General features: G+C 38.4%; 1 protein-coding gene across 5 annotated transcripts in view; it reads left to right on the top strand.

The window, feature by feature from the left end:
• Positions 1-18853, top strand: part of UNC13B (unc-13 homolog B) — a 223120-nt gene that overhangs the window by 71508 nt on the left and 132759 nt on the right. For all 5 annotated transcript variants that reach the window (XM_060154897.1, XM_060154895.1, XM_060154900.1 and 2 more), the window contains one exon: positions 4382-4439. In XM_060154897.1, the coding sequence (XP_060010880.1) occupies positions 4382-4439 (58 nt within the window). The remainder of the gene's footprint in view (positions 1-4381; positions 4440-18853) is intronic.

Here is an 18853-nt window from a genome sequence, read left to right as displayed (position 1 = left end):
CTTCTACTTTCTGGTGCTTCCTAGCAGTCTTTGCTGTTCCTTGGCTTATAGACACATTATTTCAGTCTCTGTCTCCACTATCACATGCCTTCCTGGGTTGTGTCTGCCTGTCCTCACAGTACGTTGTCATCTCTTTTTGTGTCTGTGTTCAAATTTCCATTGATTTTTGTGGGGGCACCAGTCATTGGATTAACTTGATTACATCTGCAGAGACTCTATTTCCAGATAAGCTCACATTCATAGGTACTGGGGATTAGGATTTCACAACATTATCTTTTTTTGTTTTTTTGTAGGCAGATTATATCTTGCCTCTCTTTTAGTGATGTTAAAATTACACAGTGGATTCAACTTGGTGTCAGCCTATTTCATCCATTTTAAAGTGATCCCACAAGCCTTTTACCTAATGGTTTTAGCAGCAAATAATAATCATTATTTTATTAGGGTTGCACAATGATGATTTTCTAATTATATCATCTCTTCAGCATTTATTATCTATGATTTGTCTGCCTCATCAGCTGTTTGGTTCACTTGAAATAAAGTCCGTGCAAGAAAAACATTCTCTTTAGCAATTTTCAAAATAATGAGTGTTGCATAAGCAGCTTCTCAAGGTGACCAGTGAGTTGTTTTCTTTTTTTTAGTGGGATATTATTATCAATTTATGGATTTTGATATATTTGTGTTTCAATCCATTGCAATCTTTATTCTTTTTGATACTAAACTCGTTTCATCTTTGGTTAGTGGGAGCGTCTTCCTTTCTTTTTTCTATTTTTATCATGAAAAAATTTTAAACAAATATAAAAGTTGAAGGACTAGTAAAATGAAACCTGTACACTTATCTCCAAGATTCAATGATTATCAAAATTTGGTCATACTTGCTGCAAAACCATTTTAAAAACACAATGTAGAATCTTATCTTTTTTTTTCTTACGGTGTGCAACAGTTCCCATCCACAGCAGCCTCTTGGGTCAAGACTGGCCTAGGGATCTACCACTTGACAGAGTGGAAATGTATCACTATTTATTACTTTTCCTACTCATGGAAAATTAGGTTTTCACTATTATAAATGCATGCTTCAGTGAACATCTCTGACCCTGTTTCTCTCTGCTTATGTATGGGAGATTCTCTGGCTATATACCTGGAAATAGAATTGCTTTGTTGTGGAATGTGCTCTGTGTAACGTTACTGGATGTTGCTAAGTTGTTCTCTAAAATAATTATACCAATTTATATTCCACTTTTTCTGCTGCTCTGTATCCTTACTGATACTTGTTATTGCCAGATTTAAAATTTGTGCTAATCTAATGAGTTTAGAGCTTTATCATTTAAATTTGCATTTGTCCATTTATTGGTGACATTCATTTAGTCATTTATTCACCAGATAACTTATTGAACACTGTGTACCAGGCCCTGTCGTAGGTGCTTGGTATACATCAGAAGTTAAAACAAAGACCAATGTCCTCTTGGATCAAATAGGAGGCGACAGACAATAAGCAGGAACCTAATAAATATAGTTAAGCATCAAAAGATGAGAAGTCTTCTAGGAGGAAAACCTATTCTCTCCATTCACTTTTTACACTTCTTTTGTTAGGTTTATTCCTAATCATTGTGAATGGTATATTTAAAAATTACACTTTCTAATAGGTCATTGCTATCTATATAAGGCAATGCTGCTCGATTTTTTTTTTTTTAGTATTGATCTTATTCACCAACTCTTATTAATTCTACTAGTTTAGAGATTCCTTTGGGTTTCTTAGTTTTTGCATCTTTGAATAATAAGTTTTTATCTCTTTTCAATCCTTATGTCTTATTTTTTAAGTGAAATTTTTACATATGTTTTTATTAACAGACTTAAATATTAAGCAGTTTGTAGAGAGGGCTTCCATATCACATCTTACCCGCCCCCTCCCTCTAGTTTTCCTTATTATTAGCATTTTACATTAATATGGTACATTTATTACAATTAATGAGCCAATATTGATATATTATTATTAACTAAAAGTTAATATTTTATATTTCTATTTATTTTTGTTTTATTAAATAAAAATCCTTAGTTTTTTTCAAATTTCCTTAGTTTTTATTTCATGCGTTTTTTCAGTTCCATTACCCCATAACGGACACTGGGTTACATTCAGTTGTAATATCTCCTTCGGCTTCTCTTGGCTGTAATATTTTCTCAGACTTTCCTTGTTTTTGGTGACCGCTTATTTTTAAAAATTCATTGTGTAAAACATCCTGTGTAATTTTTAATGGTGAGAGTGGGGAAGCCTTGTCTTTTTCCTGACTATAAGGGGAATGCTTCATAAATCTTGAAGTATGATATTTGCTGTAGATTTTGATAGGTACCCTTTATCAGATTAAGGAAATTCTATTTTCTTTCTGATTTTCTAAGATATTTTGTCATGAAAAAGTAAGGGATTTTATCAAGATCTTTTCTGCATTGTTTGATCACATAGTTTTTCTCCTTTAGTCTGTTTGTGTGGTGAATTGCATGAATAGATTTTCAGATATTGAACTGTCCTTTCATTTAAAGTCCTTCTGGTCATGATACATGAAAATTTATATGCCAGCATTCATGCATATACGTACATATTCACACAGAAATATAAAGACTTATTTATGATAAATAAATGTCATATGATTTGGTTTGGTAATCTAGGATTTTTGCATCTGTATTCATAAATGAGATTGGCCTATAATTTTCCTTACTTTTACTACTTTTATTTTCTTGTACATAGGTATTATGGATTTTTTTCCTTAGCTCTCTTAATATTATTAATTAGGCTCTAGCTGGTCTTCAGCATTCTGCTTTGGACCTGAAAGAGATTCATTAAATACGTCTGCTGGAAATATCTACTCTCATCTATTAAGTCTGAATTCTTCTAGTTTAATGCTTAAAGTTTTATGATTTTGTCACTCTTGTGCCTGTGTACTGCCTATAAAAATCACCATTATTTATAATAGTTATTATAACCAAGTCCCTTTGTTACTTTGGAGTGGGTTGTTTAGCCTTTAAGAAGTTTTGAACTTTTTTATGATTGATAGTTTTACTAATACTATTATATTGTTTAAACTGTGCCTGATCCTTCCCCGAAGTAGTAATAGCACTGTCTACCTCTGATATTTGTATCGTAGTTTGTTTCTTGTAAAGTACTTTATATATAAAAGTATATTTATTTACAAAAAGTGTTTTGTATTTTGTATCCAACCACTTGAAATGCCCTTCACCACTAACACTCATGTGTAAACCACCATCAATTTTCATCTGGATAATTGCAATAATTAGTCTTATTTCCCCTCTGGTTGCCTATAGTTCTTCTCACACAGCAGCCAGAGTGATTTTTAAAGTATAATGAAGTCATATCCCTCTAGTGTTTAAAACTTTACATACCTTCTCAATAGACTAGAGTAAAATCTAAACTCTTTACCATGATTACAAACTCTATTCCCCCAGTGCCTGGAAAAAGGCCTTGCACATAATAGGCACTCAAGAAATATCTGTTGAATGAATGACTCCTTCAGTGTTAGAGAAGCTCTGTCTTGCCCAGAATCTTACAATTTATTAATAAATGGCAGAGTCAGGATGAAAACTCATATTTGCAACTTATATTTGCAAGTTGCTAGACCAAGTTATGTTTTCCCAATCCTCCAATGGGCTCTGAACCAAGCCATTTTTTCTTCCAGACTCTGTGTACCTGTGTTAATTTGTTTATACCTTTTTCTTTTTGTTTTGCCTTTCCAAATCTTGTCCATCTTCAAGACTTGAACTTAATGTGGCTCCCTTTTATAGAACTTTCTTTCTATGGCTTCAGTACTCTGTTTTTAGGTGGTGATAGTGGTGGGTTGTGTTGGGGAGGTTAGAGTATAACTGGGAAGGGGACACTAGTAAATACCAGATGCTTATGTAAGTAATTTCACTTCCCACGTGACCTTGTGAGGGAAGAAGCCTCATCTTTTTAAAGATGGAGAAAACTCAAGTCTCAGAGAGATTTTCAGTTCTACCACCCAAATGGGGAAATCTGTATATTATTTGAGTTTTCTAAGTCCTCTGAACTTCTAAGGCTAAGCCTTCTACAGCTGCCTGGTAGAGCTGGAATGGTGCCCAGGTGCCCTTGGTCAGAACAGCCTTCCTGCTATCCTGCTTTAGCCTGTTGCATTGGGCCAATGCCATATCTGTTAGTCTGGCCTGTATGTCAGGATCACACAGGGAAATCAGCAGCAGGATGATCGGTTTCTGTTTGATAAGAAATTTGACTCTAGTCAAATGCTAAACCTTTTTATAGGTAGCTATAGTTTTTTTGTTGTTGTTTTGTTTTTCTCCTTCTTTACTTGGGCCTCTTACTATGTTTTTTTTTTGTTTGTTTGTTTATCCTTTCTGCCTCTAGTATTCTAGTCAAGAAGAAAGCCAGAGGAAACCATTGCCTACTGCTGCCGCCCAGTGTTGTAAGTGAGAAACTTGTCTTTGAATCTTCTTAATCACAACTTTCTGTCAGTTCTCTAAATGTGGCTTATTTTGAGTTGGGGAGGTTGGAGATGTGGTATGTATAAACAGGAGATATTCCAGAAATATACCTTATTCAGGCCCATACTGCCAATGGCTATCTGTCCTTTAGCTTTAAGAAGAGATCTTTTGGTTTTGTGTGGCTATAGGTAGGGCAATGGTATTCCTTTTTCTCCATTTGCCTGCTTTTATCCCTGGAGGAATGTTTTCTCCCATTCTGTCCCCATTTATCTGTTATTATCCTTTAAGGCTCAGTTTAAATGTTACCCCCTCTGGGAAATCTTCATGCTGTTTCCTCCTTCTCCACAGTCTAGCTTAGATCTTTCTCTGCTTCCATCGTATAACCTATCATATGTTATAATCTATGTATATTTCTTTGACAAGAAAGCAAAATTTTTAAAGATATAGAATCTTCCATTTGTATTCCTAGTATCTGGCTCAATACCTGATACATAGTATAGTAAGCCTCAGTAAAGTTTGATAAACGATTAACTGAGTGAGAGAACTTGTCATTTCTTCTGAGATTAACTTATCCAGACCACACATTTTACTTCTTGAAATGAGCCGTGCATTGTTGGTATATTGGTATCTTCTCAGCTTCTCTCAGAAGAGCTTGAAGAGATACTGAAGGACTGACTTGAAATCAGTTCTCTTTCACTTTTTCAACCTGTGGGGGTGGGTGTGCATATGTTGTGTTTCTTTTGTTTTGCTATAGTGTTTCTGAATCAATGCCAAACTTTTAGCAACTGCAGGTTGATAGTGGTGGTGATAGTGGTAGTAGTTATTGTAGTAATACTAGTAATAATAAGAACCACAGCAGCTAACATATTTTGAGGTTTTATGGTATGCCAGATGCTGCTGTAAGAGCTAAAATATACTAACTTATTTAATCTTCACAACAACCCTAAGACATAGATTTTACTGTTTTCCTCATTTTTAAGATGAGGAAACTGAGATGGAGTTATTTGCCACAGATCACATAGGTAGTAAGTGGTGAAGTAAATATTCAGATATAGACAATCTGACTCTATAGCCTATGCATTGAACCACTATGTTATACTACTTCCTTCATATTGTTTCTGAAAAGGAAAACCTCCATTCATGGTTTATAAATCCATTGGTTGCCTTCCATTCTATTGGCTACTTACTTTCCTGATAAAAGTAAGACCACTGGCAGAGGTCAACACTTTTTCTTTATTTAAGGAAAACCTATTTTTCATATGACTTATTACTTTTGTTTTTGTCATTTAGGAACTAGGATTTATCAAATATTTAGGGTCATGGGAGACCACAAGAATCTGAATTGAAGACCAAGTTGTGAATTAAAGTCTATACGTCATTTCCAAAACTCATTGTAATGAGCTAATTTTGAGTTTTTAATCTTTTAAATCTTTTTCCAGGACTGCTAATGAGAAGTGAAATAGAACGATTGATATTTCTCTTGCCATTCCTTCCTGGGTCCATTTGATGAAATGCAGTTCAAGTGATTAAAGAGCAAATGCCTAGAGGGCAGGAGGAAATAAGAGACTATAATAATCAGCACGTTTATTAATTCTCTTACATTTTTTATATGTTTACCAGCTAATTTGTTTTTATGTGCATAGACTATTCCTGTCTTTTGACTACTCTCTAATATATATATATGTATTTTTTTAAACTATTTTTAAAATAGATCTTTATTGGACTACAATTGCTTCACAATACCGTGTTAGCTTCTGTTGCACAACAAAGTGAATCAGCCATATGCATACACATATCCCCATATACCCTCTCTCTTGAGCCTCCCTCCCACCCTCCCTATCCCACCCCTCTAGGTGGTCACAAAGCACTGAGCTGATCTCCCTGTGCAATGCAGCTGCTTCCCACTAGTTATCTATTTTACATTTGGTAGTGTATATATGTCAATGCTACTCTCTCACTTCGTCCCAGCTTCTCCTTCCCCACCGTGTCCTCAAGTCCGTTCTCTACGGCTGTGTCTTTATTCCTGTCCTGCCCCTAGGTTCATCAGAACCATTTTTCAAAAAAGATCTTGCTGTGGTTTATGTCAAAGAGTGTTTTTCCTATGTTTTCCTCTAAAAGTTTTATACTGTCTGGTCTTACATTTAAGTCTTCAATCCATTTGGAGTTTATTTTTGTGTATGGTGTTAGGGAGTGTTCTAATTTCATTCTTTTACATGTAGCTGTCCAGTTTTCCCAGCACCAGTTATTGAAGAGGCTGTCTTTCCTCCATTGTATGTTCTTGCCTCCTTTGTTGTAAATTAGGTGCCCATTATGTGTGTGGGTTTATCTCTGGGCTTTCTATCCTGTTCCATTGATCTGTATTTCTGTTTCTGTGCCAGTACCATACTGTCTTGATTACTGTAGCTTTGTGGTATAGTTTGAAGTCAGGGAGCCTGATTCCTCCAACTCCGTTTTTCTTTCTCAAGATTGCTTTGGCTGTTTGGGGTCTTTTATGTTTCCATATGAACTGTAAGATTTTTTGTTCTAATTCTGGCTGTTGGTAGTTTGATAAGGATTGCATTGAATCTGGAGATTGCTTTGGGTAGTATAGTCATTTTCACAATATTGATTCTTCCAATCAAAGACATGGTATATTTCTCCATCTGTTTATGTCATCTTTGACCTCTTTCATCAGTGTTTTATAGTTTTCTGAGTACAAGTCTTTTGCCTCCTTAGGCAGGTTTATTCCTAGGTATTTTATTCTTTTTGTTGCAGTGGTACATGGGAGTGTTTCCTTAATTTCTCTTTCTGATTTTTCGTTGTTGGTGTATAGGAATGCCAGAGATTTCTGTGCATTAATTTTGTATCCTGCAACCTTACCAAATCCACTGATTAGTTCTAGTAGTTTTCTGGTGGCATCTTTAGGATTTTCTATGTATAGTATCATGTCATCGACAAACAGTGACAGTTTTACTTGTTCTTTTCCAATTTGTATTCCTTTTATTTCCTTTTCTTCTCTGATTGCTGTGTCTAGGACTTCCAAAACTATGTTGAATAAGAGTGGTGAGAGTGGAAATCCTTGTCTTTTTCCTGATCCTAGTGGAAATGCTTTCAGCTTTTCACCATTGAATATGATGCTTGCTGTGGGTTTGTCATATTTGGCCTTTATTATGTTGAGGTAGGTTCCCTCTATGCCCATTTTCTGGAGAGTTTTTATCATAAATAGGTATTGAATTTTGTCAAAAGATTTTTCTGCATCTATTGAGATGATCATATGGTTTTTATTCCTTAATTTGTTAATGTGGTGTAGCACATTGATTGGTTTGCGTATATTGAAGAATCCTTGCATCCCTGGGTTAAATCCCACTTGATCATGGTGTATGATCCTTTTAATGTGCTGTTGGATTCTGTTTGCTAGTATTTTGTTCAGGATTTTTGCATCTATGTTCATCAGTGATATTTGTCAATTGTGATACCTTTTTTTCTGGTTTTGGTATCAGGATGATTGTGGCTTTGTAGAATGAATTTGGGAGTATTTCTCCCTCTGCAATTTTTTGGAAGAGTTTGAGAAGTATTGATGTTAGCTCTTCTCTAAATGTTTGATAGAATTCACCTGTGAAGCCATCTGGTCCTGGACTTTTGTTTGTTGGAAGAGTTTTAATTACAGTTTCAATTTCATTACTTGTGATAGGTCTGTTTATATTTTCTAATTCTTCCTGGTTCAGTCTTGTAAAATTGTGCCTTTCCAAGAATTTGTCCATTTCTTCATGGTTGTTCATTTTATTGGCATACAGTTGTTTGTAGTAGTCTTTTAAAATCCATTGTATTTCTACAGTGTCAGTTGTGATTTCTCCTGTTTCATTTCTAATCTTATTGATTTGCGTCCTCTCCTTTTTTTTCTTGGTGAGTCTGGCTCAGTGTTTATCAATTTTGTTTATCTTCTCAAAGAACCAGCTTTTAGTTTTATTGATCTTTGCTATTGTTTTCTTTGTTTCTATTTCATTTATTTCTGCTCTGATCTTGATGATTTCTTTCCTTCTACTGACTTTGGGTTTTCTTTGTTCTTCTTTCTCTAGTTTTTTTTTTTTTTTTTTTTTTTTTGGTACACGGGCCTCTCACTGCTGTGGCCTCTCCCGTTGCAGAGCACAGGCTCTGGACGCGCAGGCTCAGCGGCCATGGCTCATGCGCCCAGCCGCTCTGTGGCATGTGGGATCTTCCTGGACCGGGACACAAACCCGTGTCTCCTGCATCGGCAGGCGGACTCTCAACCACTGCGCCACCAGGGAAGCCCTCTCTAGTTGTTTTAAGTGCAGGTTTAGATTGTTTATTTGAGATTTTTTTGTTTCTTGAGGTGAGATTGAATTGCTATAAACTTCCCTCTTAGAACTGCTTTTGCTTGGTGTCATAGGTTTTGAGTCATTGTGTTTTCATTGTCATTTGTTTCTATGTATTTTTTAAATTTCTTCTTTGATTTCTTCAGTGATCTCTTGGTTATTTAGTAGTGCACTGTTTAGCCTCCATGTATGTGTATTTTTTGCAGTTTTTTTTCCTGTAATTGATTTCCAGTCTCATAGCGTTGTGGTCAGATGCTTGATACGATTTCAATTTTCTTAAATTTTCCAAGGCTTGATTTGTGACCCAAGATGTGATCTATCCTGGAGAATGTTCCATATGCATTTGAGAAGAAAGTGTATTCTGACACTTTTGGGTGGAATGTTCTGTAAATATCAATTAGATCTGTCTGGTCTACTGTGTCATTTAAAGCCTGTGTTTCCTTATTTATTTTCTGTTAGGATGATCTGTCCATTGGTGTAAGTCGGGGGTTAAAGTCCCCTACTGTTATTGTGTTACTGTCGATTTCTCCTTTCATGGTTGTTAGCATTTGCCTTATGTATTGATGTGCTCCTATGTTGGGTGCATAAACATTTATAATTGTTATATCTTCTTCTTGGATTGATCCTTTAATCATTATGTAGTGTCCCTCCTTATCTCTTGTAACAGTCTTTATTTTAAAGTCTATTTTATCTGATATGAGAATTGCTACTCCAACATTTTTTGATTTCCATTTGCATGGAGTGTCTTTTTCCATCCCGTCACTTTCAGTCTGTATGTTTCCCTAGATCTGAAGTGGGTCTCTTGTAGACAGCATATATATGGGTCTTGTTTTTGTATCCATTCAGCCAGTCTGTGTCTTTGGGTTGGGGCATTTAATCCATTTACATTCAAGGTTATTATTGATATGTATGTTCCTATTACCATTTTCTTAATTGTTTTGGGTTTGTTTTTGTAGGTCTTTTTCTTCTCTTGTGTTTCCTGCTTAGAGAAGTTTCTTTAGCATTTGTTGTAAAGCTGGTTTGGTGGTGCTGAATTCTCTTAGCTTTTGTTTGTGTGAAAAGCTTTTGACTTCTCCATCGAATCTGAATGAGATCCTTGCTGGGTAGAGTAATCTTGGTTATAGGTTTTTCCCTTTCATCACTTTAAATATATCCTGCCATTCCCTTCTGGCCTGCAGAGTTTCCACTGAAAAATCAGCTGATAACCTTATGGTGATTCCTTTATATGGTATTTTTTGTTTTTCCCTTGCTGCTTTTAATATTTTTTCTTTGAATTTAATTTTTGTTTGTTTGATTAATATGTGTCTTGGTGTGTTTTTCCTAGGGTTTATCCTGTATGGGACTCTCTGCTTCCTGGACTTGGGTGACTATTTCCGTTCCCATGTTAGGGAAGTTTTCCACTATAATCTCTTCAAATATTTTCTCAGACCCTTTCTTTTTCTCTTCTTCTTCTGGGACCCCTGTAATTCGACTGTTGGTGCGTTTAGTGTTGTCCCAGAGGTCTCTGAGATTGTCTTCAGTTCTTTTCATTCTTTTTTCTTTATTCTGCTCCTTGGCAGTTATTTCCACCATTTTGTCTTCCAGCTCACTTATTTGTTCTTCTGCCTCTGTTATTGATTCCTTCAAGGGTATTTTTCATTTCAGCTATTGTGTTGTTCATCTCTGTTTGTTTGTTCTTTAGTTCTTCTAGATCTTTGTTAAACATTTCTTGTATTTTCTCAGTCTGTGCTTCCATTCTTTTTCCAAGATTCTGGATCATCTTTACTATCATTACTCTGAATTCTTTTTCAGGTAGATTGCCTATTTCCTCTTCATTTATTTGGTCTTGTAGGTTTTTACCTTGCTTCTTCATCTGTGACACTTTTTTGCTGTCTCATTTTTTTTTTTTAATTAAAAAAAATTTTTTTTTAATGAGCTGGATTGTGTTCCTGTTTTACTGGTTTTTTGGCCTGAGGCTTCCAACACTGGAGTTTGTAGGCTGTTGGGTAGAGCTGGGTCTTGGTGCTGAGATGAGGAACTCTGTGAGACCTCACTCCGATGAATATTCCCTGGGGTCTGAGGTTCTCTGTTAGTTCAGTGGTTCGGACTTGGAGCTCCCACCGCAGGAACTTCTGCCTGACCCTGAGCTGGCAAAAAAAAAAAAGAGAACAATAACAAACTAAAAAATAAAATTAGACTAGGAAACTAACAGATATGTTAGAAAGAATGTAAAAATAAAAATATAGATGAATCAATAACCGGAAGGTACATCAATACCACAATAGTAAAAAAGAGGAGGAGGGAAAAGAAAAAAAAAAAGGGTTGTGGGGGAAGGCCTTGGCTGTGGAGGGTGGGGCCTAAGCAAGGGTGAGGTTTGGGTGGGGGGTGGGGCCAATGCTCAGGACTCACAGGGTTGGAAAAGGCCCTGGGGGCTGTGTGGAGTGGGGTTTAGGCTCAAGGAACAGTAGGGGCCCAGGTGTGCCCCCCACCCCTGCTCTCAGAGGGCAGGGGACCTCACCTGGGAGCCCAGCAGGCTTCCTGGGCTCGAGTGGGTGGGGCAAACGCCCTCCTCTCTCGCCATTCCAGTCTGGGGTCTGGGAGGGCCCCTCCTGCCTGCCTCTCCTGATCTTCCTGGCCTCCCTCCTATGCCCAGAAAGACCCACACAGCCTGGAGGGGGCTTGGAGGGCAGGGGATGCCCTGGGAGCTCAGTAGGCTCCCTGGGCCCGATTGGGCGGGGCAGTCGCCCTCCTCTCCTCTTTCGCTCCTCCGGGATGGCCCCTCCCGCCTACCTCTCCTATTCTCCCCTCGGCCTCCTTCCTGTGCCTCCAGGACCCACGTGGCCTGGACGGGGCTTGTGGGGAAGCAGCTTGGGAGCTCAGCAGTCTCCGTGGCCTGAGTGGGCCAGACTCCCTCCCACCTGCCTCTCCTGATCTCCCTGGCCTCAGGGGCACTGATCTTGTCTGGCCTCCACTTCTCCTCTCCCCTTGGTCCCCCTACATCCTACTGGCTCACTCTGGGGTTCCTCCCCAGAGTGAGCCCCCTCTCCTTGGGGGTCAGAGTCCCCCACCAGCTGCCAGCAGGCACCATAGTTGTGGGGAGACGCTCTCTAATACATTTTTTTTGAAAAATTTTAAACTGTAAGTTTAAAAATGGAAGTGGCATTTACCCTTTACTAGATTCAGTAATTAACATCTTGCCACATTTGCTTCTCTTCCTCGCTACCACTCTTTCCCATTTCTGTCCCCCTATATACATATGTAAAAATACAAATGAGTATTTTCTGAATCATTTGAATATAAGCTTCAGACTTTATGACACATCAGCATGTGTCTCCTAAGAGATAGAACAGTCTATATAACTAAAATACCATTATCAGAATCAGGAAATTTAACATTGCTACAATAATATCTAATATACAGTTCATATTCAGAATTCCACAATTGTCCCCCAAGTATTTTTATAGCCATCCTTCCCCACCAGCGTATGATCTAATCAAGAATCACACATTTTTATTTGGTTGTCCTGAATCTTTAACTCCTTTAATTTAAAAAAAACTTGCCTTTTTAGTCATTTATGACACTGATTTTTTATTCAATCAGAAAAATATTTTATTCTAATTATAATGTCTACTGCAGATGGCAGTGTACACTAGTATGGGTTTCTGGGAAGCCATTTGGCAATACATACCAAGAGCCTTTAAAAATTCATGACCTTTGATTCAACAGTTGAATTTCTGGAAATTTGTCCTAAATAATCAGGAAATAGACAAGAATTTGTATAGAAAGATATTCACTGCAAAATTATTTAAATAGCAAAATTTGAAAATGACTTAATAGTTAAGCAACAGTAAATGATAATAGTCATAAGATTTGAATATGCTTTGAATAATGTATTGGGGAAATTTTCATGAAACTAAGTTAAAAAGTATATAAAACTCTTACCCTCTGTATATGTGTATGTGTATATGTATATATGTATGTACATATGTAACTTAAGAGTTTTTGCATACCCCTAAAATTCATATGTTGAAGCTCTAGCCCCCAGTATTTGGAGATAGGGCCTGTGAGGAGATGATAAAGATTAAATGAGATCATAAGAATGAGGCTCTAATCTGATAGGACTGATACCCTTTTAAGAAAAGGAAGAGACAACAGAGCTTTCCGTGTGAGGACATAGCAAGAAGGTGGCCATCTGCAAGCCAGAAAGAGAACTTTCATCAGGAAGCAAATCAGCCGGCACCGTAATCTTGGACTTCCTAGCCTTTAAACTTGTGGGATACAAATTTCTGTTGTTTAAACCACCTAGTCTGTGGTATTTTGTTATAGCAGCTGAGCAGACTAGTACAGATTTTGGTGCTGAGAGGTGGGGTGCTGCTGTTACAAATACCTAAAAATGTGACAGTGGCTTTGGAAGTTTGGGTAATGGGCAAAAAGGCTGGAAGGATTCTGAGGTGCATGCTAGAAAGAGCCAAGGTTGCTATGAAGGGACTCTTGGCAGAAATATGGATATTAAAGGCTGTTCTGGAGAAATGTCAGATGGAAATGAGGAACGGTTTATTGGAAACTGGAGGAAAGGTGATCCTTGTTATAAAGTGGCAATGAACTTGGCTGAATTGTTCGAGTGTTTTATGAAAGGTAGAGTTTATAAGTGATTAAATTGGGTGTTTAGCAGAGGAGATTTCTAAGCTAAGCAATGAAGGTGTGGCTTGGGTCTTCCATACTGCTTGTAATAAAATGCAAGAGTAGAGGGTTGAATTGAAGAAGGAATTGTTAAGTAAAAAGGAACCAGAACTTGGAGATTTGGAAATTCTTAGCCTATCCTTAGCCTATATATTGTGAAAAATGAGAAATCTTGTTCTGAAGAAAACACTAAAGAGATCATGGGTGTGACTCATGGACTAAACGAGCCATCAGCAGAAGCCAGGAATAGAGATGGAATTATACCAGCAGAGACATTGCCAGTTTCAACTAAAGGGGACAGAGAAAGAGGAATGGAATGAAGGAAGGCTGTTGGATGTCTTGGATTCTACAAGACTAGATCATAGAGTTATTTGACTGTAAACGTGTGCTATTCTTTTTTTTTTAAATGGTTTGCTGTTTTTGTTTAATTTATTTATTTTTTGTTTTATTTTATTTTTGGCTGCATTGGGTCTTCATTGCTGAGTGTGGGCTTTCTCTAGTTGCAGGGAGTGGGGGCTACTCTTTGTTGCGGTGTGTGGGCTTCTCATGGCGGTGGCTTCTCTTGTTGCAGAGCACGGGCTCTAGGCACGCAGCCTCAGTAGTTGTGGCACACGGGCTCAGTAGTTGTGACCCATGGGCTCTAGAGCGCAGGCTCAGTAGTTGTGGCGCACGGGCTTAGTTGCTCCGCGGCACGTGGGATCTTCCCGGATCAGGGCTCGAACCCCTGTCGCCTGCATTGGCAGGTGGATTCTTAACCACTGCGCCACCAGGGAAGCCCACGTGTGCTATTCTTGAGGAAAGGCAAGAGTGACCCGGAAGGTGATTTGGAGAATATCAGGGCTGCCAGTCTGAGCACAGGCCCAAGGCACAGAGATGTTTCCTTTTGTTTCAGAGGGTGGCCACCACAGAGAGCTATGGGGCCAGGGCCACTCTGAAGAGCTGAGTGAGTGACAGTGCCACCCCAGTGGAAGGTGTGTCATTGAACAGAAGAGAATTATTCTCTAGCCTTAAGATCTAATGGAATTTGCCTTGCTAGGTTTTGGACTTGCTTGGGACCTGTCACTTCTTCTTTCCTGTTTCTCCCTTGTAGAGTAGGATTATCTTTCTGTCCCACCATTGTATTTTGGAAGCACACGTTTGGTTTCACAGGTTCACAGCTGGAGAGGAATTTTGCCTCAGGATGAGTCATAACTGGATTCTTACTCATATATAATTTAGTTGATATCTAAATGAGTTTTTGGACTTTAGAGTTGATGCTGGAATGAGTTAAGACTTCCGGGGCTGATGGAATAGAATGAATGTATTTTACATGTTATAAGGATATGAATTTTGGGGGGCCAGAGGCAGAATGCTAGGGCTGAATTGTGTCCCCTTAAAATTCATATGTTGAAACCCTAACTCCCAGTGTGATTGTATTTGGAGATAGAGCCTGTGAAGAGGAGTTGTAGGTTAAATGAAGTCATAAGGGTTGAGCCCTAATCTGATAAGGCTGGTGCCCTCTTAAAAAGAGGAAGAGACAACAGTGCTCTCTGTGCCATGTGAGGATACAGCGAGAAGGTAGCCATTTGCAAGCTAGGAAGAGAGTTCTCACTGAACTCTGCTAGAATCTTGATCTTTGGCTTTTTGGCCTCCAGAGACTGAGAACATTAATTTCTGTTGTTTAAGCCACCTAGTCTATGGTATTTTGTTATGGCAGTCCGAGCAGACTAATATACTTATTGTAAATTATCTATACAATCTAGGAGAATACCTAGAAAGAGAAGCACTAAAATACTAACCAAATTTGTCTCTGATATGTGGGATTATGACTTTTTAAACCCCTTTTTTGCATTTCTTATATTTTCTAAATATTTAACAATGTACTACTTTTAATAGTTAAAGGTTATTAACAAGAGTAATGGAATAGTTGAATCCTTGTTCTAGATGTGGGTTTGCTGCTGTCTCTCTGAGAGACTTTGGAAGTCTTTCCATTGTCTATTTCAATTTCCTGATGTGTAAAATGGGAGAGTTGGTCTAAATGATCTCTAGGACTCTTTTTTTGCTGTAATATCATGGGACCCTATAACTTCCTAGTCCTGAGATTTCTTCATGTGGGTGGTCCCTCCACTATCTTCTCCGCTAGGGTCAGTTCTTTGCATTCACTCGTGACATGTCTTCAAAATATTTTCAGAAATCACTGGGCTACTGCTCTAAAGAAACTCTTACTCTTATCTTTGATATGAAAGTTTCTTTGGCCCCAATTACGTCTTAAAAATGATGAGATTCTTTAAAAGTATTGGGGTGAACTATATGCTTCTTCCCAATGTTTTCTTTGGGGCCAAACCTTTCTGATGGTGAATTTAACATTCAGTAAAAACACTTCGCATTCACATTTATCTTAGGATATTTTAGTCTCCTTTGGTAACTGTAATATATGTAGATATGTCATAGGGTGATATTACATTATGTCCACATGGTTTTTTTTATCCCCTGTGTTATTGCTAGTTCTTGTTCCCATTACTTCAGGGAAAGATATGGAAGGCAAGAGCTGAAGAAATGGTCTTCGGGGCTTTAGTAACTGAAAGCCTAGGACTTGAGGGGAATGTTCAAAATGTTTTGAATAACTATTATGGGAGGAAGCAGAGATTCACCATAATCTCCCTATTCCTGAGTAAGAGAAGCCTTCCTTGACTTGAGTGAGAGGAGACAAGGTTGACCAGAGTAGACACATTGGGACCTTGTGTCTACTTTCTGGGTGGTGCTAGTGAACAGTAGGACTCCAAAGAGGGAATGGCTGGATGCTATCTCTAGGCCAATGGGTCCCTATTGAGATTCCCATGCTCTAACAAGTCGCACATGCTGCAGAATGAGTCCTGGGCTCTCTAGAAGTAGCAAGTGAGACTCTGGTTCTAATGAAGCCACTTGGGCAGGATTAAGAGAGGTCTCAGGTGTTTTCTGTGTACTAAAGACCAAGGACTAGAGGCCATGTGGGATATTTCAGTGAATGATATTACACAAAGACATACCTATGCCATGAGCAGTCACTTCACTGCAATGTCTTATTCTCACACCAAGTCAGTATTTGGAGCAGTCTTCGTGGATAGGTAAGACATACATTGAGATTCTGAAGATGTTTCTGTTTTCTAAGAACAGTAACATCAGTCCTCCTAGGAGAGGTCTTGAGCATCTCTTTTTGGTTGTTGCTGCCTGTCTGGTTGATACTGCTTGATTCTTCCTGTCCTCTCTTGGGTAGGTGAATGCTTGTTCTCTCATTGAGGTACATTTATGACTCTCCAGAAGTTACCTCAGAGTACTTTTCAGGGTCCAGTTCCTGGATGTGAGAGATTGCTCTGGTTCAGCCTCTTTCATCCACTATTGACTTCTTCCACCAATAGATGTACTTAGTTTTGCTCCTGCTGGTATCTTATCACATAGAGGCTTTTTTTTGGTTTGTTTTTTCAGAGGACAGGCTCTAGGCGCGCGGGCTTCAGTAGTTGCAGCATGCTGGCTCAGTAGTTGTGGCTCGTGGGCTCTAGAGCACAGGCTCAGTAATTGTGGCGCATGGGCTTAGTTGCTCTGCGGCACGTGGGATCTTCCCAGACCAGGGCTTGAACCCGTGTCCCCTGCATTGGCAGGCGGATTCTTAACCACTGCACCACCAGGAAAGCCCATAGAGGCTTTTTGAATGGGGGGAATATCAAGACAGCTTAGGCGCAACCACATTCCACAAAATTTATTTGACTCCTGAGGAGCTCACTTATTCTTGCTCTGAGAAACAAAGGCAATTTCATTCTATTCTCTATATCCCAGCTCTGCTTCGTCTATCCAGTCCTCTTTTTGTCTACTTAGGTAGGTACAGGGTTCAGATCAGCAATTCTTCCACCCAAGTAGACCTCCAACCTGTCTGGCTCCCATTCTTGCAAGCAACCCCAGTCTTTGTGAGTCTTGGAACTTCTCCTCACTTGGAATCAGAGAGGAGAAACAGGAGAAGGGACTGTGTAACCTCTCTTCACCAACAAGTGCTCTCCCAAAAGGTTGTTTATTCCCATATCAACATAAACATTCTGCTGGACAGCTGACAAGGATCCAGTTAAATTGCCTTTCAAAATTTCCTAAAATTTGGATTCGTCTGATTGTTTCTTCATAATTAGTTCTGGTTACTGCAGAGCTGATATCAGTTTGTCCCTTTATTTGTGATGCTTATGTTAATTATTAGTTCAGATGATGTTATCCAGATCTCTCCAGTATTAAGGTATTTTTTCCCCTTTGTAATTAATAAGTAAACTGTTGGGGTTAGGTGGGTAATACTTTGAGACTGTGTGTGTATAACCTATTTTCTCATAGCCTTTCATCTATTAATTTTAGAATCTATTATGATTATGGCCTAAATTTATTATTATTCAATACATTGCTGGTCACAAAATGATGGTTTTCTATCATGCCTTTACATCGAGTAGCGGTCAGTCTTTTTTTTTGTTTCTGGGTTCAAAACCCTCAACCATTTTTTTATTAATTTTTATTGGAGTATAGTTGCTTTACAGCTGTCAATCTTCTGTAAAGAGCTTTCCCTCCTCTCCTCTCCTCCTTTTTTTTTTTTTTTTTGCGGTAGGCGGGCCTCTCACTGCTGTGGCCTCTCCCGTTGCGGAGCACAGGCTCCGGACGCGCAGGCTCAGCGGCCATGGCTCACGGGCCTAGCCGCTCCGCGATATGTGGGATCTTTCCGGACCAGGGCATGAACCCATGTCCCCTGCATCGGCAGGCGGACTCTCAACCACTGCGCCACCAGGGAAGCCCCCGGAAATATTTTTAATAGTGGGTCTCGGTGGTAGGATTGTGAGTAAATTTTGTTTTTTCTTTATACTTTTTTGTACTTTCTAAATTTTCTCCAAATGCATTTATTTTATGATAATTTAAAAACTAATAAATATTTATTTTAAAAAATGATCCCAGGCCTGACAATATCTATATTGGCAGGTCATTGTAGATTTACTTTTTTAGTTTGGATTTGAGATTTAATTGAATGATGGTTGGTTGTTGAGTTTGACACAGTTTTTAGTTCAACAGTACTAGTGATTCCTTCATTGAGAGTTCTAAGTAGCTCTTAAAGTTGTGTCTCTTCTGTTAGTAATATCCCTAAGGTCTCTCCTAATAAATTACTGTGGCTGAAATAAGTTTTGGGGCCTGTTTTTTCATTTGTAATATGACCTTTAAGCAAGCTTGAAATTTTGATTGAGATACAGCCCATCATTGATGTTTCAAAGAGATTTCTCCGATTGTCTATGAAAGGTTTGCTTCACTGCTTTTGTTACAATATTGCCTATTAATAGTGCCGTGTCAGATCATAAACCAAAATTTCCTGAGTATGAATCAGTCTTTTAAATTAGTAAAATAGGGCGTAACTCAACGTACTGTTTAAAATTTTTCTTAAAGAATGCATCAGTTCA

Source organism: Lagenorhynchus albirostris, chromosome 7 (assembly GCF_949774975.1).
Source record: "Lagenorhynchus albirostris chromosome 7, mLagAlb1.1, whole genome shotgun sequence".
Taxonomy (NCBI): domain Eukaryota; kingdom Metazoa; phylum Chordata; class Mammalia; order Artiodactyla; family Delphinidae; genus Lagenorhynchus; species Lagenorhynchus albirostris.
The sequence above is the reverse complement of the archived record's forward strand: the minus strand, read 5'-3'. Positions and strand labels throughout refer to the sequence as shown.